The 12787-nt window shown below is 38.2% G+C and overlaps 1 protein-coding gene across 1 annotated transcript in view; it reads left to right on the top strand.

Annotated features, from left to right (window-relative positions):
• Positions 1-12787, top strand: part of homer3b (homer scaffold protein 3b) — a 50965-nt gene that overhangs the window by 16739 nt on the left and 21439 nt on the right. Inside the window, exon 3 of the mRNA XM_085373327.1 lies at positions 11654-11810. Within this exon, the coding sequence (XP_085229453.1) occupies positions 11654-11810 (157 nt within the window). The remainder of the gene's footprint in view (positions 1-11653; positions 11811-12787) is intronic.

Genomic DNA, 12787 nt, shown 5'->3' with positions numbered 1-12787 from the left:
GGCTTTTAAGCACAACCAATACGATTTCTGGCAGTGACTTCATCAGCTTTCCACTTCCCTCAGGCTATTTACAGCCCCTACAGCTTAAAGGCTTCATTATTGCCAGTTAGAGGAGTATTTTCTCAATGGGCAACTGGTCATGTTTGACTGCAGGGCCAAACAGGAGGGTGCAGCTCCTGTTTAACAGATCAGGGTACAGAATGGGTACTGAGGTTAAGAAGAGAGATGGAGAAAGCAGCGAGAGAGGATTAGAAAGTGATGACTTGGGGTGAAGCTCACACAGCAAAGCCATAGTGTGTGTGTGTGTGTGTGTGTGTGTGTGTGTGTGTGTGTGTGTGTGTGTGTGTGTGGCAGATCAAGACTGAATAAGAAATTCTTTTTAAAAAGTCTAAGCTAAAGTCCACAGTTATAAGTTTATGCACAAAGAAGATATCAGGATGAAAGTATTTCAATGTTTCTAGCATGATATACACTAAGTTTACCAAGTGCACGAAGGACCTCTGGTTGACTTTATGCAAACTTTGCTGAACTATTTAGACTTGCTGATGGGAAAAATCCATACTAAAGAACAATCTTTGACATTAACAGTGCAGTTTAAAATGTCACATCACGGCTAGATCACATTTATTTATATCCAATATAGTGGAATATTTCATAGTTAAATATTTTACATTTTGAACTGACACTACTTGTTAACAAAGCTTCCTTACCTACAGTGCAATACAAGAATCTTAAGCTACCCATCATTTCTTTACATTTTGCTTCCATGACCTGCTGGTAATTTTTTGAAGTGCTCTTGAGTAGCAGTCGGCTTTCTTGAGGTCTTTTCTTTAAACACTGGCTGCTTTTTTTTAAAAAATTGAGGAAACTGGACAAGTGGAAGGCCTAAAAAACAAAACTCCAGTGGAAAAGTAGCTGAAATATTCATAAGAAATAGGAAGTGTAGCAAAGACCTAATCATTCAGTTGATCCATCATCAGAAGTGGGCTCAGTGGAAGGGCGGCTGTCAAGAAACAGCTGAGATATGGAAAACTACAGAAGAAGTTTGTTTGTTTTTACAGAAGCATATATAAATATCTCAGTTTCAACATTTGGCATTATGTTAATCTCATCTCTGCATTATCTTGTCATTTACATTTTACGTATCTCAAGGAGCAACCATCTCCTCATCTTTATTATATGAAACAATCTGCCAACAGCTTTCAGTTGGGCGACTCTAATCTAATGTTTATGGCAGACAATAATATTTATATTCTCACCGTCAAAAGATAAAATCCTGCTCAAAACATCAGATATGGATCAAGAAAATTAACAGCACCATGAAAGTACTTAATTAGACTCAATAAAAACGAATTATCTGGCTCCATAATGGATACTCGGGATGTTAAATGCAATAAACCAATAAGCCAAAATAAATAAGAATTAACATCAAAGCAAAGCAGCTTCTGTTGGGATTTCCCTTCTATCATATTTTCATCTTAATGAGAAATGATGAGTGACTGCTTGTCAGCTCACAGCCGTCACAGCAGATCACACACAAATTAATGTCGCGTCGTTCATTTGGCCCGCCTTGACTCCGCTCCGTGAAAAGCCTGTCAAGCTAATCAGCTCAGACAGGATGCGTCACGTTGAAGTTTGATGATATGAGCAGATTAAAACAGGATTAAATTCCTCCTGAGGTGAATGAGCAAAAACACCGCAGCGAGAGAGGATTAGAAAGGGATGACTTGGGGTGAAGCTCACACAGCAAAGCCACAGTGTGTGTGTGTGTGTGTGTGGCTTCCCTGCAGCTTGGCAGTCAGGGAAGCCTCGTCTGAACTAATGTAGTGCAGTAAAGAGCCTCACACCCTCACAAAACACGGTACAGCACATGTCTGCATGTGCTGTACCGACTTGTACTCTGCACAGTTTACATGAATCATTAGACGTGGACAACTTTTGTGAAAGTCAAGTAAACACATGCTGATTGGACCTATTTTAACATCCTCTTTTCTTGCTGATGCTTATGTTATATTTATTGTCAGTCTTCCAGGTGCATTACACCTTTTGTTAAATATCAAAACCACTGTTTAGTCAGTCTTTATGTCTGTAAAGCATCTTAAGCCCAAATTATACTTTCGAGGGTTTTTCATGTCCTTACAAACTCCAAAGTCCACAGCAAGATGTATTGATTCTCCTGCAGGGAAAACAGATTCTGAAACACATGAAACCTTTATTTTAAGTTGACCACTATTCTTCAATGACTTCATCAATGACATCACTATGTAAAACATTTACACAAGGCTATCGAGCTGTAAAATTGCCATGCCCTTGAAATAAGAGCAGTTGCCTTGCAGCTTCTCTGGCTAAAATGTCTCAACCGCAGGCAAAGCGTATTAAATGTTCTGCTGCTGCCTGCCAGAGTAAACACAAGAGTCCTCATGCACTCCTTTAGTGCTGAGGAACAATCAGGAATTGTGCAATATTTTAAGACCCATGAAGGCAAGAAGAAAAGGACTGCAATTTTAAAGACATTTCTGGCTCCACGGTGGAATATAATGGGCACTCTCTGTGCTTAAGCTCTACTTCACTGCATTTTCTAAAATTCAGCCGAGTAATCGTGCTGACAAAAACAAAGGAAACTGAAAACATAAAAAGCTCTCCTAGGGCTTGAGGCTTCACCCCAGTTTAGCAGAGGAACAAATGGTCATGGGGCAAGTCATTTTTGAAGTGGCAATGTCCTTGGATGAAAAATTGTGTTTGGGGTAATGTATGAAGGTCTGCAGTAGCGTTGCCTTGACCTAGATCAGATTCTGGTTCAAATGTGGGGCTGCATTTCAAGGTTTGGTTCCAGGGGTGTCTCCAGAATTTATTCATGGGGTGGCCATATGGGGGCCACTAAAAATATTGGTGTGACAAACCAAAAAAATGGTGTTTGCTGTATTATCATGCTGTTGTCAAATAAAGGTTATTTGAAATATGGCAAAAAGAGAGAAAGAAAAGAATATATGCCCACTTAATTTCCTGCTATTAAATTTGATATCACCAAAAATGGTACTGGGGGGCCAGTACGTTTGGTTCAGAGGGATGCTTATGAAATAACCTTCATTTCCTGTATGCATCTCTATTTATGCCGGCAATAGAATGCCAAAAAGTAAATAAATAAGAAAATTAAGTATGTAAGACCTCAAATTTATGTGTGTTACATACATCAAAAAATGAGCTTCCCACAGTTTAACAGATTAACTGGCAATTCAACACTGGCCATAGGCGTGAATGAGTGTGAGTGGATGAATGATGGATGGATGGCACACTGTTCATCATATTTCATACAATATAATATAGTTTTGTTCTTTGTGTGAATTAGAGTTGGGCTGTGAAATATAGATGCTTAAAAATATATTTAAGCACAAATAAATTCATGTATATAATTATTGTTCCCTCTGTTGCTTTAATTCGAGAAGCATGCTGATCCAATGTCTAAATACTGTCTAAATAAATGTATACTTCAATAAAAGATTCTAAAGCAGTCATCAGAAGCTATTCAAATCTGCTGAATCTGAAGCACTTTGTGATGAGTGCAGATTTTCATGTCAGATCATGTTTTTATTGTACAGTGAAATTTTCATATGGCACTAAAATGCAAATACAAATCAAAAAACAAACCCTTTGTACGATTTTTGTTTGTGACTATTAGAAGTGGATAGAAGGATACGGACAAAATAATACAAAAAAAAATAAGACTATAAAATAAAATCGTAAGTCAACAGCAAGAAAAGAAATCCTACATTACTGACTCTGCTCTGAAAATAGTCTTTAGCATTCAGCCTTCTGCTGTATTTTACACTCTGTGAATGCATTTTACGATGCACACGTAAAACTTTTCACAAAACACTAAACACAAATGTTATCCACAAATCGCACGTAGTTGTTTTGCACACCATCTTATTCCACTGAGAATTTTACAGTTTAACTAAATCCACTATAATGCACATCTGCTTAATGTAATGTGTGCACACTGTCATTACCACACGATGTGGACATAAACTAGTGGGTTTTAGTCTATGAGGCATGTACCCACTGGTGAACTGAATATATATCATTCATGAAGGGGAAAAAAAACAAAGAATCTGCAGATCCTACTGTACTACTAAGATTTTATTTGGCATGTGTGTGTAAATAATGGATGAGCAATAGCTTCTGAGAAATAGCTTTGGTAACTTGCATTATTTAATGATATGCTAGGCAATGTGTTTGGGTTATCTATCCTACTTAGCTGTGCAGAGCTGTTAGTGGCCGATGAAAGCTGTAATGTTCACGTAAAGAGTGAAGTGGACAGTACTTTGGTTTGTTTAGTTAGTGTAATCAAACAAAACTAACCAAATGAACTAAAAATATTTATCCATTTAGTCTTGTGATATAAATAATTTCACCTTTTGATGCTAACCATACCCAACACGTCTTTAAAAATGAATAAAAATGCCATATTGGCAAAAATGTGACATTTTTATGAAGTTATTAGATATCATTAACAAAAGGTCTGACAATGAGCTGCAAAAAGTTCATGAAGAGACATTTAGGTCTATAAAGATTTTTTTTCTTTCTTTTTTTTGTAGTTTTGCTTCTGTACACCACCACACTGGATTTCAAATCAAACAATCCAGATGTGATTAAAGTGCAGACTTTCAACTGCAATTGAAGTGGTTTTAGAAACAAAACAAAACAGTCCTGCATGATTGGACAAACTAATATCATTTTAAATATAAGGATTAATTTTAATACTCAGATTAAAATCCTTTTGCAGGCTAGCACTCATGGACATCATCAAATACTGTTTCCTCCCCTGAGTTGCTTTGCTGGAGCTTTCACCGCAGCTGCCTTCAGTTGTGGGTCTCTCTGCTTTGAGTTTTGTATTTTAATAACTAAAAAGCTGCTCTTTTGGGGTGCATTCAGGTGACTGATGTGCACATTGAAGAATATCCCATTATCCATTTGCACTGTGATGAGCAGTTGACAGCAGCTGACTCAATGTGAGCAGAGAGTACGGCCATGTACACTCCAGAATTAATCCTGCTACTTCTGTCAGCAGCCCTCAATAAACACTAAGGACTTTTCCCACTGGCAGCCCTACATGCCCATGCCATAATGCTACCTCCACCGTGTTTGACAATGAATGCCTATGCATGTTGTTGTAAACGTTTTGTATTTCCATTCATGAAGGCTCCTCTGCCGCCTGCTCAGACTGTAGACCTTGACAATGATGCACCTACCTCCTTAATAGTGCTCTTATGAATTTGTTTTTCTTAACCAGGGAAATTCTGCCACTTTAGTTACCGTATTTTTCGAACCATGAGGCGCACCTGGATGTTAAACTTACTTGTTACACCTGGTAAAGCAGCAAAGCTGATCATTTTATTAAAGATGGAAGAACTTAGACAGTTGTAACTCTCAGTGATGCTGCAGCGTTCGTTTGACTTTGGGGCCTGAAGCAGACCGAGTTTTGGCCCCAGAGGCTCCTGACTACGGTAGCCATAATGCTTAGACAATCCATCAAGCGTAGCTTATCAAAGTCGTACTAAAACATTTTTTGACAGATTTTTGAGCGCCGTGTACCACATAAAATCCGTTTGAGGTCCGTAAGCACAACCAGAATTCATACATAAGGTGCACTGTCGATTTTTGAGAAAATTAAAGGATTTTAAGTTCCCCTTATAGTGTGGAAATACGGTATCTTCTGTGGTCTTTCACTCCAGCCTAGAATTCTGTTTAAGAATGATGCAGATTATTGATTCGGCCACACCTTGTATTTTATTTAATTTCTCTCTCTGACTTGAGTTAATTGGGGTTTTCAGAATAATGATGTTCTTCCTCAACTCCCAAATGAACTGAACTTTGGGGCAGCTGTTGCAAAGCTTGAACTTACACGGCACTGGTGATAATTACAGCTATTTTTAAGACTCTTAATTTAGTTCACTTCAGTTTATTGTCAGTACACAAGCAGAGCTAGTGCAACGCAATTTTCATGCAACACATATAAGAACAGAAACGTACAAATCCCTTTATAACTTATTATCAATACTCAGTAACAAAAAAAATTACTACTGAAATATTTGTCGTTGAACTGATTTAAGTAGTTCTTTCAGCTATAATGGGAATAATCTATTACAATAAATAATTATAAAATAATGTCTTAATGGCAGTAAAGAGTATCCGGGAGTCTTTGAAGGACTGTTTTGTTGGGGATACTCTGATATACTCTGTTATAAAAGCAGCTACTGCATTTCTTGTTTGTTTTTTTTGTTTTTTTTTTTTTTTAATGTATTCAGGGTCAGAGTGGAGAGTCAGGAAAAACACAGACAGGCAAAACCTGGCAGATACGGGAGAGAAAGCACTGCTGGGACGTCAGCCAGCAGAGCTACAAGGCTGAATTCTCGAGTGCCATTCAAACCTGAATGGCACAATCACTGTTCATGCCTTTCTGGGACATTTTATCTTTCCTTCTGCAGATCTCTGTATCCATGCACTGCACAAGTCTGCAGCTTCTGAATTGGATGGTGATTTTGATGCACAGCCAAAAATAGTAGCGTAGGAATTACACCTTGCCACAATAAAGTCACTTGAAGTTTGCCTTAAATCTTTATTTCCCGCCATTGTCAGAGGATGGAAGAGTAAAGCAGCTGTGTCTGAGCTCTTGAATGAAATTTAAAGTTTCTTTTAATCCACAACATGAACTTCCAGCTCTGACACCACATGGAGAAGGGGGCACTCAGCCCTGAGGCCAGCCGCTACACTCCACCTTCATAATAAATTAATTCCCAAGAAACATTCATATGAATTTCAAGGATAAGGGTGCACATACAGAATGAGAGATCTTATCGAACGTTTCACTGAGCCAAAAAGAAGAAAAACAGATCTCTGCAGTCTGTCTCCTTCAAGCTTTTTCTCACCAATGAAATCATTCCTCGCAGCGACAGAAAAATATTACTTGGCTACTGTGTGCAGCAGAGGCCATAAACAGAGGCACCTGATAGCTACATCTGGGTGACGGGTAATAGATACAGTGCCAATGCTCTATAGAGTGAAGCCATCAGCGAAAAAGACGGCTTTAATACACCTCAGCTGACCTACGTGGCTGTTTTCACTTTGCAGCCATTTGTGCTCAGTTTCAAATTACTGCTCAGACATCTCCGATAACGGTTCATTACCTCCGTTAGGAGGAAAATCAGATCCCAGATAAATTTAAACTGACAGTGATGAAGTAACAATGGAATGAAAGCAATTATTTTGAAATCTCCACCTCCAAGACCATCAGATATGGAGTTTAAGCGTGCGTGATATTATTCTCTGCATTGCATTAAAGTTTAAAGATTTGTCCAAACTTCTGCTGCCTTCAAGTATCACATGGAGAATCGTAATTAGGAGTGGATCGCATATGAAAGAAGAGCTGGAACTTCAGTGTGCTAGAATCAATTCATCGTTTGATCGGTTTCTCTGCTAATTCTCGTCAAACCTACGTAGTTTTCACAGTTTTCATGCTGAAGTAGGGCAGTGCAGTATACACAAAACAAAAGTCTTGCTTGATTGAAAATAGATTTCACACCTATCCATTTTCAGTAGGAAAATGCTTGGTGTAAAATGAATTACTATCTGTTTTCATGACCTGTTAAATGTCAAAATAAAAGCATTACATGAGCTTTGTAATTTGTTTGGGCAAGCACTGACTCCAGCAAGAAGGGGGAAAGGGCATGAATGAATGATACTGTATTAAAAATCACGATGTGTACAAGAAGGAACAGCGCTGAATTTCTCCCTACAGAAATGGGCAATGGTCTGTGGTAACAACACAGATAATAATACATTTGTAAATGTTTGTCTCAACTTATCAACTTATTGTGAATGACAGTGAAAACCAAGTAAAACAATGGAGTGTAAAGCGATTGTTGTCTAAAACAAGTAATTTAATTCTAATGAGCTTGAAAGCCAATATTTCTTGTGACCATCTTCATTCTTCAACAGAGTCAGAACTGTGTTGGGCAAACTTTCATGTCGTATCTTAAAGTAGTCTCCAGGAATCGCTCTCCGGGCTTCTTGAAGGACCTTCGAAGCTCTTCTTTGGATGTTGACTGACTTTTAGACTTTTGTTACCTTCTCTGTCAAAATGATTCCGCACTACTTCAGATGTTGAGGTCTGAGCTCTGGGGAGGCCCGTCTCTGACTGATAGTGTTCCACTGTGTGTTTTTCTTCTTTTACTACAGTGGCAGTGTGTTTGGGATCATTGAAAAATAAAGCTGTGTGGAATTAGGTGCATAACAAATTAAATTTCACGGTGGTTCAAAATCTAAAGGTACTTTTCTAAATTCACCATTCCATCAATTTGACTAGATCCTCAATGCCACTGACTGAAAAGCCTCAAACTATGATGGAGCGTCCACCATGTTTTAGAGATGGCTGCAAAAAAAGCTGTTTGGTTATTTATTTATTTTTTGTAGCTTCAACGTCAGAAATCGGATCAAATGTGACGGACTGCCAGGGAGAAACGATATTAAAAACTGATAAAACAAAAAACTGTAGAAGTGTGACTAACTGTTACTAGTGCAGCTTAAATGTTGCAGTATTAAGGGTTGAGACTGAATGTTCCTCTTTGTGTAGCCATGTCTAATGTTATCAGTGCTCTGAAGTGACTTACTAAGTAACAAATATAGTAGCAGAGTGGAAAACTATTACTGCACAGCTTTTTATTTCATGATTTTAAGTAATCGGTGCCACAAACAGGATACCAGAAAAGCCAAACCAGCTGCCAAACATGGTAGTGGAGGGGTGATGATTTAGACTTGCAGCCAGAGGACCTGGGCACCGTGCAGTCACCGAGTCAACCATCAACGCCTCTTTAATTGGCCTCACATTTCTCTAGAAACGAATGTGAGGCCATCTGTCTAGTAATTAAAGCTTTGCCGAATTTGGGTTATACAACAAGCAAGTCACCAAACAAAAAAACAGAATGGTTGGAAAAAGAAAATAATCAATGTCAAATCTGCAAAGTCAAATCACTTCTTTTTTTTTTTGGCCCTCACAAAAATGTGAGCAAAGCAGTTCGCACTGAACTCTGAGGTCTAAAGGTTTTTATTAAAGGAGTTCCTGCTCTCTGAATGCTTGTGTAAAATCAGTGCCTCACATTTTTCTGTCTTTGGGGACATTATGATGGAACATTTATGGATAAAAAATGTTAGTGTTTCTTTAGCCTCAGTGAAAAAAGTATAAGCGACTTGTCAGAATATTATTAGAATAGGAATGAAACCAGTAAATCCAGTGTGTACATGGACTAATGTGATATTTCCTTACTTGTTTTTTGATTGAATCCACTTTTGGGTACTATCATTTCTATCAGAAGTCAGTGATAGTCCTTATATCTGTTGCTGCAGCCATCCTGGACCTGAAGGACAGAAATCTGCTCGCTTGCTGGTGCTGCTATTGTCTATTGTCTCTTGTACTTCAGCATTTGTGCTGAAACACTAAGAACTATTGTTTGTATGCAAATGTTGAGTAATGCCAAGCAAATCCTGCAGGAACAATTCTTCATATAGTCATTGCTGACCTATATACATGCGTGTTTCTCCTGCTTGGAGAAGGACCAAAGCCTACTCACGTTGCACATTATCCTCATTATTGTTGCTATATAATTGACTTTCCATGAGAATGGCTCATTGGCTACACTGACTTTGTGCAAACTCTATTAGCTGTGTAGTGTTGCGTGAATTCTCCAAAGATCCTGTGTAGTCGCTTATTGTCCAGCCCACAGCGAGTCTATGTCATTGCCTTCAAAGAGGCCGGGACGCTAATTGGACCGCTAGCACATAGCAAATCTTCAGCTTCATTTGCATCAATAGCCTCATTACACCAGGAAGGCATGAATGACCTGAAGGTCTGTGAGAAACACAAGCACATTTAGAGATTGGAGTATTTTAGTTGATGATTTGCATCCTGACAGTTTTACATCAAAGAATAATGATACTGAGTCACTGTTTTTGGTGGATACAGGTGGAATAGTCTTAGATTAGTGAGCTAAAAACTGTTGTACAATTTGCAATTTTCTCTATGGCTCAAAAAGATCAGAAAAGAACTCAGACTACAGTTGTCTTTCCAGAAAAAGCAAAAAACAAACACTTATTAACAGAATTGCCTTATTTTGTCTGTAATTATTCCATCCAACATTAATCTATACAGCGACTGCCAGCTAAAAAGAACCTGCTCCAACCAAAATTAGCTTCACCCAAGTTTCAGGAAGACTCAAAAGCACCGCCTCTGTTAGAATTTCAAGCCAGCTGCTCATTAAAATTGAGTGAAAAAGGTAGAATTATATTCTATAAGGTTGCATCCTGGTAATTTGATAGAAACATTTGATATTACTTGAGTGAGATCCTGATCCGTTCACTTCAGTTCATTTAAGAGAGTTTTGAGGGTTATGGGTGTTACTGCTGACTCCTGCTGTTGATACCTATGATGTAAATAAAATGCTTCGAGTGAGTATTTCACAAGGTTTCTGTGCTTTGTTTATATTGTTTTCTTCCTGTGTTATTATCCTAAAAAGTAAAAACAAAAGAAAACAAACCAAAAAAATAAATAAATAAAATGTAGAGCAAGTTTAACTGCGAATGAAATTAGTGACAGGAAGACTGAAGTGTCAAAACTGTCAGGTCAGATATCCATGTGGATATCTCAGAAACTGTGCAAATACAGCCACAGCTAGTTTGAGTGAAAAATATAAATATGTATCTTACTACACACAGACCCTGTGTTCCACTTAAAGTGATGGTCCAACATTGCTCTGTGATGCTCCAAAGATCACTCCTCTTTATATTCAGAGCCCCTAAAGAGTTTCTCCTCTGTGAAAACTGGCTCAGCCGAGAGCGTCACATGCAGACAGATTTAAGTCTCCTGAGAAATCAGGCATGTAACGGCTGACCTCAGGCAAGCCTCTCTGTCTGTGATAGAGCTGAGTGACAAGTAAAGAGTTCAGGCTGAAGGTGATACATTTACCTCCCGGTAGAAGTGACGTGTTGTTACAAAATGATTGATTGCACTATACATAAACAAATTAGGCGCACTCGAGCAAATATGCATAAGTGCCGAAACATTTTTCATTTAATTTGATGGTCCATATGCTAAATGCTGTATTGCTCATAAAATAAATAACATTTTGTATTCTTCTTCCTCTCATGCCATTTCTCTTACTGTATAAATATATTTTAAGAAAATGTAGATAACTGCAAATTTATTTCTGTCAACATGTTGGTAAATATAAACTCCTGCTGGCCTTAAGCAACAAAGCATGTGGCTTACAGATAACACTTCAAACATGAAGAAGCTAGAGATTGCAGGCAGATTTGGACAATAAATAATTCTTAAATTCTCCAGTTATGAACAGATGTGTTGACAGCTTCATAGATTGTTTTCTTCAGAATTCAGACATCAAATATAATCATGACCTTATTAAACTTGTCATTTTTGTAAAAAAAAAAAAAAAATGTTTTAATGTGATATGTAGAAATGTCGTTTGAACATGCTCAAGTTGTTTACGGAGTCCCTTTAATCGTAAGTGTACGTGCCACTGTGCTTTTTAATGAACGTGACACCAAACAGTCATAAGTTAATTTTTTCCTGTCTTTTCCTTTAAAGAGAGCAGCCCATCTTCAGTGCCAGAGCTCATGTCTTCCAGATCGACCCGGCCACCAAACGCAACTGGCTGCCGGCCAGCAAACATGCCGTCACTGTGTCCTTCTTTTATGATGCCACCCGGAATGTGTACCGGATCATCAGTGTGGGTGGAACTAAGGTAGGAGCCCAAGACTCTTAAATCCAGTCAGAGAGTACACATGTATTCAGATCTGTGCCTGTTCACATCACTGAAACACAGATCTGGAATAGTTTTAGGAATGCCAGGACAGATTTGACCACAGCTCTACTGCATAAGGCAAAGCTGCACGGGGGCTGTAAGAATCCTGTACGGGCCGAGTGGTGTCAAACACAGATGCATGAATGGGTTTTATTATAGACTGTATGTAAACAATGGAGGTAGCTGCTGTCATATCATGCAGTGCTTTGCGGACTTTTCAGCTGCTAGCCTTTAGCTGCATCCATAGACTCTACGGATGCTCCGGTACCTGCTTTGCTAAATCTAATAAGACTAAAAAATAAAATTTCAACACAGACTTTTTAAATGTGCTGTATTTTATGCATTAAAAAAACTTCAAAAGGCAACAATACCACAAACACAGAGGTAAAGCATAGCTTGGCAACTAATAGTTTAATAAGGCACAACTGGTGAAAGAGGACCGCCAGTAGTTAGAAAGGAGAAAGTCCTTATATAGACTATTTTTACATACACGCCAATGTAATTTGGATATTTTACAGGAATCTATGCAGTTGATGTATTTTTGGCCATTAGAGGAACTGCAGTTTTTTGCCATATTTTATTTTTAATCCTCTGAAATTGCTGCTTGCTTTTATAATTCCTCATCGGGTCACTTTTGAGTCATTCACGTGTTACCACAAACTCTGGAGTTGAGGCACATTAGACAATGAATCGTCCTCAGGTTTTTACGATGAAAGCAAACCACTTTCTAAACAAACTTTCTCAATTCTTTTAGCATCCATGAATTTTATGAACATTTGTTTCTGCATTTATTGAAAACATTTCTATTAAATACAGGAAGCCTGACGTGTGGGACTGTGTGAATTAGCATTTTTAGGGTTGTCTCTATCACACCTCCCCTCACATACTGTATGTTTTCCTACACATTTTGCAACAGT

The sequence above is a fragment of the Diplotaxodon limnothrissa genome, linkage group LG15 (genome assembly GCF_057381915.1).
Source record: "Diplotaxodon limnothrissa isolate DT_005_m linkage group LG15, D_limnothrissa_male_GT1.1, whole genome shotgun sequence".
NCBI lineage: Eukaryota > Metazoa > Chordata > Actinopteri > Cichliformes > Cichlidae > Diplotaxodon > Diplotaxodon limnothrissa.
The sequence above is the reverse complement of the archived record's forward strand: the minus strand, read 5'-3'. Positions and strand labels throughout refer to the sequence as shown.